This window comes from Narcine bancroftii, chromosome 10, assembly GCF_036971445.1.
Source record: "Narcine bancroftii isolate sNarBan1 chromosome 10, sNarBan1.hap1, whole genome shotgun sequence".
In the NCBI taxonomy this organism is placed as follows: domain Eukaryota; kingdom Metazoa; phylum Chordata; class Chondrichthyes; order Torpediniformes; family Narcinidae; genus Narcine; species Narcine bancroftii.
This window is the reverse complement of record NC_091478.1, coordinates 25,532,795-25,546,793: the sequence shown is the minus strand read 5'-3', so window position 1 is coordinate 25,546,793 and position 13,999 is coordinate 25,532,795. Positions and strand designations below refer to the sequence as shown.

The window sequence follows — 13,999 nt, the reverse complement described above, 5'->3', positions numbered from 1 at the left end:
AGACAAAGGGAGAAAGTACAAACTCCTTACAGACAGCTTGGGATTCAAACCCCGGTCGCTGGCACTGCTACAGCATTGCGCTAACTGTTACATTAACTGTACCACCTAATTGTTGCATCCTGTAACTGAGACCCTTGTTCACCCCACAAAAACGATCCCAGATGTCACCACTCCCACAGGGAATGTTCTGCCTGATGCCTCCACTTCTCCCCCACTGCCTCAAACACTGTCCCAAGCTGCCAACATTCCCTGGAAAGTCTCCTGTTGATCAACGTCATTCGTTGGGCTCTTCAAGATATGTTCACTCCCCTTGCTTCCAGTGTTCCTGCCTCATCCACAAACCATCACACGCCAGACATGTGCAGGATCTGCTGTCAGCTCTGGCACACCTATCAAACAGACAGTTTGGTGTGTGTGAGTTGGGTCTGATGTACATTCCTCAGACTGGTTACTCCTGGTTCTACTGTGCCTCCAGGTGCAGTACTGAAATTACTTGTCTGGCAATCCAGAGACACAAGTTCAAACCCCATCTTGGAATTTAGTTAGTAGGCTGGAGCATTTTTTTTAAAAAAAGCATTGCTGTCCCCATTTCTAGGAAGTGTGAGGAGATTTAGCATGATGTCGATACTCTATCGTTTCTCCACAGGTGCTCTGTGCTACGTGTTCATCACAGTGTGGGTTGGAGTGGCTCAGAAATGGCTGCAGGAAGTGACAAACCCAGTCAGGTCCCACACAGGGCTCTGATTTCCTGTCTTTTGTGGACATCTAAGTGAGACGCTATCTCAAGATGACAGCCAACATCAAGAACAGTTCCTTTCCAATACCTCCCCTTGTTACACTGATCAGGAACTGCTCCAAAATCACAAAAGGACTGCACTATTGCAAAGTCACTTTTTTTTGACACTAAGATTACTGTGAATATTTATTATCTATCTTTTTTGTGTCTTTTATTAAAAAAGGTATAAATCTACATTATATCATAAGTATGACAATAAACTCATTATAATTATGTATTTGACTCCGACTTGTTATTAGTTAAAGAAGTTCAAAGTTCAGATGTATTGTCAGATTACATAAATTACATCACATATAACCCTGAGATTCCTTTTCCTGCAGGCCAGACAGAATTTCTGTTCATCAGTTCTCAAAAGATACATATACAAAAGAAAGAAATGTAAACAAACTGAACTGAAATACAGAAAATAAATATTCAGTAATAAATTATGTGCAAAGTCAGAGCCCTTAAATGAGGTTCTGGTTGAGTTTGTGGTTGAGTTTGTGGTTGAGGAGGGGGAGCAGCTGTTCCTGAACCTGGTGGAGCGAGTCTTGAGGCCCGATATTTTCTGATCACAAGAGGTAATGAGATTGTATTTTTTTTTAAAAAGGAAAACACACCAACTGGTTCCCTTCAGAGGAGAAAATCTCTTGTCCTTGCCCATTTCAGGTTTACAAGCATTATTGTACGAGTGGCAGCCAGGAATTAAACTATAAATGTTGGCCACATCAGGAAGAATGAGCAAATGTTTTGTTGCTTCGTCGAATCTTTGGATCAATTCTGCAGGGACTCGTTTAACTGTGACAGATTATGTTGTGTTCGTATTGTATATAGGTATGTTTTTGGGAGTTAAATTGGGGCAGGTTTTTTTTAAAAGAATAGTTCACATACAAATACTTTAAAACAGATCTTATTTAAAATACTGGAGCTCTGATAATGCTACACATATCAGCATCAAGAGCCTTTGCAAAAGCTTTGGAGAGTGACCAACAGACTTCACTCATAGATTATTGTTTACAAAAAGGCAACAGATGAAAGAACTTGTTGGAGCCGCAGGCTGTCTGGAGTGGAACTTACTGTTCTAGGAGGGTCATGTGGTTTTGCAAGCAGAGAGAGTAAAACAGGTTTTCTCTCAGAGAGAGAGAGAGACCAGTTCTGCGGGTTGTGAGTGCTTAGTTCATCCTGTCAAAGCCCTTGTGGTTCATGCAAGAGGAGAGGACTGGCTGTCTAATGTTTAACTTGAAATAAGTGAAACAAAAAGGAACTCTGTGATGACCTGAAAGAAAGAGGTAATCATCTGGAGAACCCAAAGGGGGCAAATTTCTTCGGCAAGACACTGAAGTGGCTGATTAAAATGGAATCAGTTGTGGGTGCCCAATGTACAACAAATCTCTCTCTCTCTCTCTCTCTCTGAAAACCGACAAGAGCCTTCCTGAGCGGTAACCATTTAACTTTCAAGCCCCAAAGCCTGGTGAACTTTATAAATATTAAATTTTGTGCACAGTATAAGAATTTCCTGCAACCAGTGAACTTGGAGAAATGAGAAGTGAGATTGGACTGTGAATCAAATAACTTTTCTGAACTTACACATACATTACATACACATGCACTTAGAATTAGAAGGGAGTTAGTTAGGTTAGTTAAGTCAATAGTGATAAGTTTTGGGTCCTCTGCTGGGTTTTGGGGTCCTCTGTAATATAATTGAGTACAAAATTTGGGCAGACAGGACAACCTTCCATCCTGTCTGACCAACCAAACGTTGGTTAGGCATTAGCAATCTGCTGGAGAAACTAAACAGGTTGAGCAGCATTAGCGGAGATAAAGAGAGGTTGATGTCATCGAGATTGAGAGTGCAGAGTGAGCTTGGCACTGAGAACGTAGAATAGGACAGTATAGCACAGTACGGCCCATTCACCCCACCACTTGGTGCCGACCAACATAGACCTACTCCACCGTCAACTTAATCTCTCCTGCCAATCAAATGCCTGCACCTCCCAATCTGTCCATTATCCTTCACTGTTCCTGGTTCATCAATGCCTAACTGGCTCCTATCCAACCCCTCCCACTTTGCCCTCATTATACCAGCTCCCTTCCCTCCAAACTCTCAATTTTGATGAAACGTTCCGGCACGAAATGTGAAACACTCCTTTTTTCTCAACTTGACCCACTGAGTTCCTCCTGCAGATTGTGTTTTGCTCCAGATTCCGGCATCTGTGTGTGTTGGGCTGACATCAGCAGTGTGCTTGCAGTGCCAACAAAGGATTAATTTATGGGAGTTTAACCTGGGTTGAAAAGACCAGAAGAGAGAAGCAAATGAGATAAGGTGCCAAATAATATGATGACTGATGTAAGTGTTTATTGTCATACTCACAAGTACAATGCACAGGTGCACTGAAATTCTTGCTGCAAGCACACAGTTCCTGGCATGCTTCCAGTGGACTGGAGGATCGCAAATGTCCCTCCACTGTTTAAGAAGGGAATGAGCCAGCAGAAAGGAAATTGTAGACTTATTAGCCTGACATTCATGGTTGGGAAGCTGTTGGAATCTATTGTCAAAGATGAGGTTATGTAGTTTCGAGAGGTGCATGAAAAGGTAGGCTCAAGTCGGCATGGCTTCCTTAAAGGAAAGTTATCCCTGACAAACCTATTGCAATATTTTGAAGAGATCACAAGTTGGACAGACAGGGGAGATGCAATGGATGTTGTATATTTGTACTTTCAAAAGGTCTTTGACAAGAGCAGAATCAGAATTTATTGTTGTGAACAGGTCACAAAATTTGTTGTTTAGAGGCAGTGTCACAGTGCAAACATTTATATAAACCACTTTACAAAATAAATAAAAATAGTGCAAGAAAAAGTCAAAGCAAGCCACAAACAAGGCTGATACCAAGATGAGAGCCCATGGAACTTCAGGAAGGATACTAGCATGGCAAGAGCATGGGCCGGTCGGCAGGAAACAGCAAGTAGGAATAAAGATCCTATTCCAGTTGGCTACCAGTTACCTATCAGTGGTGCTCCACAGGGGTCAAAGTTGTATACAAATGATTTGGATGATGGAATCCATGGCTAAATTTGTAGATGATACCAAAATAGGTGGTAGGGCGGGTAGTGCTGAGGGCACTGGAAGATGGGCAAAAGGTGGCAGATGAAATACAACTTTGGAAAGTGTACAATCATACTCTTTGGTCGAAGAAATAAATGGACAGGGTATTATATAGATGGGGAGAAAATTCAAAATTCAGAGGTGCAAAGGGACTTGGGAGTCCTCGTGCAGGATATCCCAAAAGTTAACTTCCAGGTTGAGTTAGTGGTGAAGAAGGAGAATGCAGTTTTGGCATTAGTTTCTAGAGAAATAGGATACAAGAGCAGGGATGTGATAAAGCACTGGTGATTCCTCACCTGGAGTACCGTGAACAGTTTTGGGCTCCTTATTTGAGAAAAGAGATGCTTATGTTGGAGAGGATTTAGAAAAGATGTACTAGAAATTGTATCAGGAATGAAAGGGTTAATAAAAGAGGAACGATCGTTGGCTCTTGGAAGGTACTTAGAGAACAGAAGGATGGGAGGGGTATCCTCTTAGAGGCATTTTGAATGCTTAAAGATCTGAATGGAGTTGATATGGCAAGGTTGTTTCCCATGGTGGGGGATTCTAGGACAAGAGAGCACAACTTCAGGATAAAAGGGTGCCAATTTAAAACAGAATTTGATTTTTTTTAAGTCAGAGGGTTGAGAGTCTGTGGAATTTGATGTCACAGATGGTTGTGGATTCAAGATCGGTCGTTGGGTGTATTTAAAGTAGAGATTCACAGATATTTGATTCATCAAGGTTTTACAAGAAGACCAGGGAGTAGGGTTGAGTGAGAGGATGGATCAGTCATGATTAGAATCGATGGGCCAATGGGCCTATCTCTGCTCCTAGATCTTGTGATACACCAGCAACCATAGTATAAACTAAATTAGCATAATGCATCTCGAGACAGAAAATGTTCACATTTATTAACATCTGATTGTACAAGCACATCTCAACGAAAGAGTGTTCTCTGAGTGAAAGAAAAAGTAAACACAAAATGACTGATAAATAAATAAATATTCACAGGTTGAAGAAGCACTTTGAAAAGGAAGAAGGTTGCAAATGAGAAAAGTACAGAAATGAAACTAGAATTCAGAATAGACTGTATTCGAGTGGGAGACTATGGGTTCAATTGTTCAGTACAAATAAGGAGATTGGGATGGTGCGTTCACAGCTTGGAAGGAGGGTGAAGGCCGGAGAAGCAATAATGACCATATCTTTAACAAGAGAAATTTGGAACTGGAGAGAATAGAGAATACAAATTTCCTTCGTGTGCAGATAAAGGATGACCGATCCTGCATAACTCCTCATTAGTCAGGAAGGTGCAGCAGTGCATACACTTCCTCAGGAGACTGAGGAGGGCAAGGCTACCAGCCCCCTCCTTGACAAATTTTACAGGAACACAATTGAGAGTGTCCTGGCTGGCTGCATCATTGTGTGGGACGGTAGCTGCAAAGTATCGGACCGGACGTCGATACAGAGGATCATCAAAATGGCCGGGAAGATCACTGGGGTCTTCCTTTCTTCTATTGATGACATTTACTGGGAACGTTGCTTAAATGGGCTCAAAGAATTATGGGGGACCGTATCTACCCAGCAAACACTACCTTTGATGCACTATCAAGGAGATGGTACAAGAGCATCAAAAATCAGGACTGCCAGGCTGTGAGATCAATGAATACCCCGTCACTGAAAATCATCGCAAAATATTTATATATACTGTATTTATTTATGAATATACTTAATATGAGCACGCGCACCAAAATGCAGAGAAATGCTTTTCGTCAGGTTGTATATGTATAGTCAGATGATAATAAACTTAAACTTGGAAAAAGAAAAAGATTAATTTCACATGGAAGGAGAAATGTTTAGTCACCAGTGCCTCCTTTCTGACCATCGCCTTTACCCAAGTGAGGTCTGTGCACTTGAACGTTGCCACCACAAAGAGCGAATCTGGATCATACTCCTGGGGCGACTTGTGAGCACCCTCTGGGTACGCAATCCGCAGAGTGGTCTTTGCCCCCACATCAGCTACATAGTCCAACACTGGCCCGTTGTTCAATCTGAAGGAGCAAGAGAAAGAAAATTCCCCCATCACCAGAAACATTCATAGACCTGAACTTCCTGTACATTAACTTATTTCATATCGTTTTAATTTCAAGGTAAAGACAGTAACCAGCCCATGAGCCTGCACCACCCAAATACACCCATGTGACCCCATACATCTTTGGAACGTGGGAGGAAACTGGAGCACCCATGGAAAATCCACGTAGGCCACGGGAAGAACGTACAAACACTACACTAACCGTATGCCTTTAATCTAACTATCCATTACAGTGATAGTGAGTTTATTGTTGTGTACATAAATGCAATGTACAAATCGACAAAATCTCAAAGAACAAATTATTTTATCACTACTCTGCAGTTTGTTTATTAATACACTCAGATAGACAAAGTTGGTTTTGTGCAGATAAATGGGCCAGCACAGACAAGTTGGAACAAAGGGTCCGTTTCGGTGCTGTACCACTTTATGACCAGTGAAAATTAATTTTGAAAAAATCCTGCCCACAATTTTAGTTCAAAGTTCAATTTATTGTCAGAGTATATAAATCACCTGAGATTCTATTTCCTGTGGGCCAGCCAGAATTCCTACTTATCGGTAACAAACTGTACTCAAGAAAATAAAGATTTGTATACAAAAGAGAGAAATGTACACAAAAAACAATGTAATTGTGCAATACAGAAAAATTAAATATTCAGTAATAAATAATGAGCAGAGTCCTTAAACGAGTGCCTGATTGAGTTTGCTGTTGAGGAGACTGATGGTGGAGGGGTAGCCACTGTCCCTGAACCTGGTGGTACATTATTTCAGATTTATTGTCAGAGTACATACATGACATCACATACAACCCCGAGATTCTTTTTTCTGTGGGCACAGCAGAATTACCACTTACGAGTAATGCAAAAAACCTGTACACGGCGAATACATGTAGGCAAAAAAAACTGTAAAGAGATAACGAATGTAAACAAACCGATTGTACAATACAAAGAGAATTTTTTTAAAAATCGAAGTGCACAAGGAAGATCCTTTCAATGATTCCCTGATTGGGTTGGCCGACAACTCCACAGTTGTTGGCAGAATCGGAAACGGCAATGAGGAAATGTTCAGGAGGGAGATAAATCAGCTTGTCGAATGGTGCATTGCTAACAACCTTGCACTCAACATCAACATGATTGTGGACTTCAAGAGGAAGTCAGGGGAACACGACCCAGTCCTCATCAAGGGCTCAGTAGTTGAGAGGGTCAAGAGCTTCAAATTTCTGGGTGAGGATTTGTCCTGGAGCCTTCATGTTGATGCAATCACAATGAAGACTTGCCAGTGGCTATAATTTGTTAAGTGTCTGAAGAGATTCAGCATGTCACCAGAGCCTCTTGTAAACTTCTACAAAGTATTCCGACCAGTTTTCATCACAGCCTGGTATGGAGGTGCCAACTCCCAAGACAAGAATAAACTGCAGAGAGTTGTTAACTTGGCCTGCGACATCACAGGCACCATACTTCACTCCATCAAGGACATCTACAAGAGATGGTGCCTGAAGAAAGCAACTTCTATCCTCAGACACCCACCATCCAGGTCATGCCCTCTTCAATTTGCTACCATCAGTAAAAAGGTACAGGAGTCTAAAGGCGGGCACTCAACGGCACAAGGACAGCTTCTTCCCCACTGCCATCAGATTCCTGAATAATCAATAGTTTTATGAACCCAAAGACACCGTCTTACTTCTCATGCACTATTAGCTATTTATTTTCCCTTACAGTGATGTAGTAAGACGGTATAAACTGTGACGCTGCCACAAAACACCAAATTTCATGACAATAAATTCTGATTCTTATTCTAGTAATTTCAACTACTAAAATATGCAATTCGGAATAATGTGATCTAACATTTCTCTAGTTTGCAAAAAATAAAATGAAATAGGAAGTGTGCTTTGAAGAGAGTGACTGTTGCCTCCCTGCTGCCTTGCTTTCCAATCCTGGATGACTCCATCTAGGAAAACAAATCTGCAAGTAGGAAGCCACTCTGGCAGCAGGCCTGCCCCACCATTCAGTCTGATCGTGCCTGCTCTGTCCCACATTCAACTCTACAAATGTTTCCCTAGCAACTGGCAATCTGGAGTAATTTTTCAGCAAGAATTAATTTGCTCTAATAACCCTCCATTGCCAACTTTGACAGCGTTGCCACACGGAATATCAGCAGAATCTCTGCCCTGTATCGTCACAGAAGTTGGATTAGAATATTGGAGATCATGTGATCAGTCCAGAATAGGCCTTTAGACTGAGAAAGTGACATTGGAGGACAGCTTACTTCTGATGTTGGTAGCCAGCTTAAACTTCCCAGGGTAAACATCTCCACTGCTCTGTCCTTGTCCACCCACCTCGATGCAATGGCCAAGAAAGTGCACCACCGCCTCTACTTCCTGGGAAGCTTGAAGAAGTCTGTCCTATTGCCTGCATCCCTTAACAACTTTGGCAGGCTACAGGCACACTGTTGAAATCAACCTGACAGAGTGCACCACTGAGTGGGATTGGAACTGCTCAGCACAAGACCACAGGGAAACTGCAGAGGGTTGTGAATACGTGGCTCAGACCATCGCGCACACCCCTCTACTCCATCGACTCAGTCGGACACCTGTTACCTTGGAAACACGTAATAAAACTCATCCCTTCCTGATCACAACCCTCTTCACCACCCCGTGCCTCCCACCTCCCCCTTCTTCCTCTGAAGATCACACCACCAGATTCAAGGACTCCTGAATGAACCTGATCTCTCTGTGGCTTTCCCTCTGTCTCCTTTAACAGAGCCAAAATCAGTTGGCACCTCTCCCCTTATATCCAATCAACACCTTTTGTTGGCTTAGACTCCACCCCAAGCCTTATTTTTATTTTGATGCCTTCCCGTTCTTTGCTTATACCTTGAAGAAGGGCTTAGGCTCGAAATGTTGGTAACATATCTTTACATCCTAAGGATACTGCAAGACCAGCTAAGTTTCTCCAACCTTTCTGTGTTTTTACTACAATCACAGCATCTGCAGACTGTAGTGTTTCACTTCTGTACTTTAACTAAGAAGTTGTTCTATGTAGGAGATGTCTAACAGGACTGCTCGCAAAACAAACCTTCACTGCATCTTGATATGTTTGATAACAGAATTGGATGTTATCAGACTCTTGAACAGCCTCCCATGAGTGCCCTTGCACTGTGTTACCTGTGTAATACCACACTTTGCACTGTTGAGTTAATTTGCACTACCTATTGGACAAAAACTTGCTAACCTACCTCAGTCCATGTGGCAAAGTAATTTGACTGAATTCAACACAACTGGGGTTGTTTTATTCTGGAACACAGTAAGACCTTAAGGAATAGGAGCAGAACTAGTCCATTCAGCCCATTGAGACCGCTCTGTCATTTCATTGTGGCTGTTTTACAATCCTTTTCAACTCCATTCTCCTCCCTGTTCCCCATAACCTTAGATTTCCTTCCTGATCAAGAACGCATCTACCTCCACCTTGAATGTACCCGAAGTCCTGGCCTCCACAGCTGTCCATGGCAACAAATTCCAGATTCATCTCCCTCTGGGTGAAGAAATTCCTCCTTGCCTCTTGTTCTAAAGGGACATTTTTGATTTCTGAGGCTGTGCCTTCTGGTCCCAGACTCCCCACCACAAGAAATATCCTATCCACGTCTACTCTATCCAGGCCTTCCCCCACCCCCAACCAAGTGCAGTCCTAGAGCAATAGATTTAACAAGGGTGTAAAGTTGTAAGTAAATAAGAAAGCTGAAGGCTCTGGATGAACTTGAAACAGGCACCTGGCCACCTGGAACCTCATGCAACAACATGATGATTGACTGACAGTGTCCAAAATTTTTCTGAGACATATAGTACAATAACTGGCACTTCTGGCCACTCAATACACCCAAATGACCTACAAACCTCATACTTTTTGAAGGGTGGGAGGAAACCAGAGCCCCTGGAGGAAACCCATGCAGACAAGGGGAGAACGTACAAACTCCTTACAGACAGTGCCAGATTAGAACCCGTGTAGGTGGCAATGTAACAGCATTGCGCTAACTGCTACGCTAACTTGAGACTCTGCCTTGAATTGGGGCTGGGAATCCAGTCACCTGATAACGATGCTGTGTTGGTCAATGTATGATCCAAGTCTGCTGCCCCCAAGCACACCGCCGTTGCCAACCACGATGCACCTCTTGCAGCCGGGCAGCACCAGATCCTTTGGGATACCTCTGGAGGCTCGCGGTAGCATCTCCAGGACTTTCCAAAGTTGCTCCTCGCACCCCTTGAACCCAAAAGGGGGCTCATAAACTCTGTTGGCCTGGAGTAGGGAGGTGCCTCGTCCAATGAACACTGGGATATGGCTGAGCGATCTTTCTGGATACAGCTCGGAGAGTTTGGTCCTACTGAAGTTCGATCTGCATGGACTGGAAATGACCCGCTGGCTTTGGTTGTGGAGCAGCTGCAGAGGGACAGAATATTTGGTTAAATTGTGCGTTGGTCTAAAGCAGTGGTTTTGAACCTTTTTCTTTCCACTCACATACCACCTTAAGTAATCCCTACACCATCGGTGCTCTGTGATTAGGAAGGGATTACTTAAGATGGTACGTGAGTGGGAGAAAGAAGTTGACAAACAATTGCTACTGAAATAGTTTGCTTGAGAAAAATTGCCATTGGCCCATTTCCTTTGGAGTTCTGAAACCGTGCACGTGACGAGTCAATGAGATATGATGAAAACAGTGGTTTCAAACTTTTTCTTTCCACTCACATACCACCTTAAGTAATCCCTTCCTAAGCACAGAGCACCAATGGTCTAGGGATTACTTAAGGTGGCATGTGAGTGGAAAGAAAAAGTTTGAAAACCACTGGTCTTAAAGAAAGAACATCCTCGAGTGTTCTTTTGCAGCTCACAATACTTGGTGACCAATAAAGTAAAGAGGGATGCCTAAGAGTGCATGAACAGAGAGGCAGTGGAGAAAAAGGGGAGAGTGGTAGCAAATGAGATAGGGGATCAGGGTGGGAGAGGGTTCTGCACAACAACGCATGCATTTCCTGCTCTGAGAATTTTGGTTAGGAGAGAAGCAGTAGGCTATTCAACCCTAATTCACCTCTCTTTTAAGGCCTTATTTCTGCCTTCATTTCCCTGCTTCGTAGACAGTGCTGAACCCCTGGGATGTGGTCTCCATATCTCTCAGCCCCATGCTCCCTCACCTGTGAGTGCTGGTTCCAGGCTTGGCTCGCCACTTACCCGGACGTAATCTGGCGACATGCCATGAATCCAGATTTTCTGCTGCTCCAGATAGGTAGGACAAAGCAGGAACAGGTAACACACGACCAGGAGCAACAGGGACGTCAGCAGGGACCACACCCTGGAGGGTGAGAACAGAAGCAGGGTGAGGGGGGGGGGGAGTGTGGATGGGAGCAAGGATAAAGGATGCAAACCACACAGAAATACAAAGCACAACAACCCCACAACTTAGAAGTTCAGCAAATCCTCCCTGTCCCTCAACAACTTCTTTAAAAACTTCAATATTCATTTATTGTTGTGTTAATAAAACATGTAATATTACACAAGCTTGCATTTGGCCTGCCGCAAGGCAAACATTTGCCATCAGCAGAAATTGCCCAGCTCCCCTTATAGACAGAGAAAGGGAGTCCCTTCAGAGACACACCGAGATTCACCTCCACCTTCTGCAGCCACAGTCTTCAGTCCAAACCATCGGCATCCCTGCTCGATCAAACTTCTGACTCGATATGGAAGCTTTCAATGCCCTCGGCACCCTTCTGCACCCTGGATTCTCTACCTGGTACTCCTTCAGTCTCAAGCAATCCGCAGCCTGCTGTGAATCCTTTGACCCCCAGTGGGCAACAGCCCGCAGCCTGTGTGGGCTTCTCGCCTCGAGTCACCAACAGCCTCAGCCTCAGAGCCCCCCCCCCACCACTGGTCCGCCACTGTGATCACAGTCCCGTGGGTCATCTCCTCTGCTTCTCCACGGGGAGCGTTCTCCCTATTTTCTGGTGTCCTGCATGGGATCCGTTGCTCCCAGGACTCTGTGGTGAACACAGGCACCATCATGGGCCCAGACCCTGCAATCACAGTATTTTAAAACACCATCGGCTTCTTTAACAGGCCGTTTAAAGCCTGTACTGATCCATTGGCAGTAGTACTGGGTGGTAGAACCCTGCGGAGGAGTACTGTGTCTCTGCTCCCCGTAGATCCACACCAGTGTCGTTACAGCAGTGCCGCTTTTTAATAAAAAACAGATACACTTGCCGGGTGCATCACATCATGAGACGGGAGCTGCTCTGCTCAAGGTTGGTGAATGCAGCTCAGAACATCACACCAACCTCCCTCCCCTCCACAGATTCCATTTACATCTCCCTCATTCTGGGAAAGGTAGCCAACACACTGAAGGATCCATCACAACCCACCCCAGCCACACGCTTTTCCCCTCCTCCCATCGGGGAGAAGGTTCAAGAGAGTGAAAGCACATACGAAAGGGCTTAAAGACTATTTCTTCCCTGCAGCCATCAGGCTCCTGAATGAACCCCACAACAGTGCTCTCATGCTGCCCTTGCTTGGAGATCTTCCTGTTTATTGTAACCCTACACCCTGTCATTACATGTGTAACATTAGAGATAACCTGCTAGCTGCTTGCAGAAGAACTTTTCTCACTTTGCTTGGTATTTAGTGAAAAATAAATTTAACAGGAACTAATAAGTAACTCCAAAAGAAGTTAAAGGTCCCAACGGGGTTATATATAAAATCCAGAACAATGGGTTCTGGGCCCAAGACAGTTGCGCCTGTGCTCAGCATTGGCCTCAATGGGTTGTAGACTCTGGGGGAGCAGCAGACCAATGCAGGGCACGCGTAATGGGGTGAGCAATACCCCTCGCCCCACCTGTTGAGATGAAGCAAATGAGACGACCCCAAGGACATTTGGCCACAACAGTGGACAGGTGAGGGGCTCTGCGGCTGAAGGACAAACACAGGCAGTGAGCAGTTGGCGACTTGCGGGCTAGTAAACCCCACAAGCCGTGGGCTGTTGGCGACCTGCGGGCTAATAACTCCCACAGGCCGTGGGCTATTGGCGACTTGAGGAGAAAAGACTCACGCCAGGCTGTGAGCTGTTGGAGATTGGCTCATGGGAATCAAGTATCAGAACTAGGATTCGAGAGGATGCTGAGGGCAAAAAGGGATTCTGAAGGGCTCTGAAGGCTTCCTCCTTGTTGGAGGTTTGGATCTGAACTTGGGTTGCTGATGGTTTGAGCTGAACAAGAGTCTGTGCGGCTGAAGACACTGCAGGAGCTGGAAGTGAATCTACAGACCCTCAGAGACTCTAGGGGACTCTCTTTTGCTTCTCTTTCTCTGACTGCACGGGGTGCCAGGCAATGAAAATGGCGAATCTTTTTCTGCCTTGTGGCAGACTAAAGACAACTTCATGAAATATGAGATTTCTGTTTTATTACATGACAATAAATAATCTGATCTCAAAATACTAACCAATCTATTGATAGGTGAGACAGAGAAGGCTTCAGACCACGTGCTGGAGGATGGGATTAGTCCAGGAAGATACTTGGTGGTCAGTGTGGATGCTGGGCTGAATGACCTGATTCTGTGCTATGACTCTGGAACTGTACATGAAAACTCTCATCGAACCAGTGAGTGATAAAACGTGATTCCAAGTAACACCATGCGTTATTAGAGATATGAGTGATTTTGGAATCAGGAGGAGGAAACTGCTGGAGGAACTCTGCACGAGGATGACTCTGGAACCAAGAAATTGCAGCTCTGGAAAGACATTGGCAAGGCTGCCCAATATCAAATTATTATGGTGTGGAACAAAACCATTCAGCCCATCAAATCCGTGCGAGGCATAAAGTCTTCATGGCATCTTGCCCTATTCTGTCATGACCAACCAGCTCAGCAACAACAGCTGGAGATGAAGAATGGTCAGCATTTCAGGTAGGGACCCTTGTCAAGATGAGAGTGCGGGGAGGAGAGGGCCAGTGTGATGAGGACAGGGTGGGTGTTGGGGAAGCCAGGGAGGGGCACCCAGCAGAATGTTTTTTTAATAATAGATT

At 44.4% G+C, this 13,999-nt stretch overlaps 1 protein-coding gene across 3 annotated transcripts in view; it reads right to left on the bottom strand.

Annotated features, from left to right (window-relative positions):
- LOC138744320 (lactosylceramide alpha-2,3-sialyltransferase-like) overlaps nucleotides 1–13,999 on the bottom strand; it is a 29,314-nt gene that overhangs the window by 3,654 nt on the left and 11,661 nt on the right. For 2 of the 3 annotated variants that reach the window (XM_069900257.1, XM_069900258.1), the window contains exons 3-5: nucleotides 11,163–11,283; nucleotides 10,027–10,376; nucleotides 5,722–5,908 (exon numbers count right to left, since the gene is read on the bottom strand). In XM_069900257.1, coding sequence (XP_069756358.1) covers nucleotides 5,722–5,908; nucleotides 10,027–10,376; nucleotides 11,163–11,283 — 658 coding nt within the window. The remainder of the gene's footprint in view (nucleotides 1–5,721; nucleotides 5,909–10,026; nucleotides 10,377–11,162; nucleotides 11,284–13,999) is intronic. The other variant, XM_069900259.1, reaches the window with a different exon arrangement.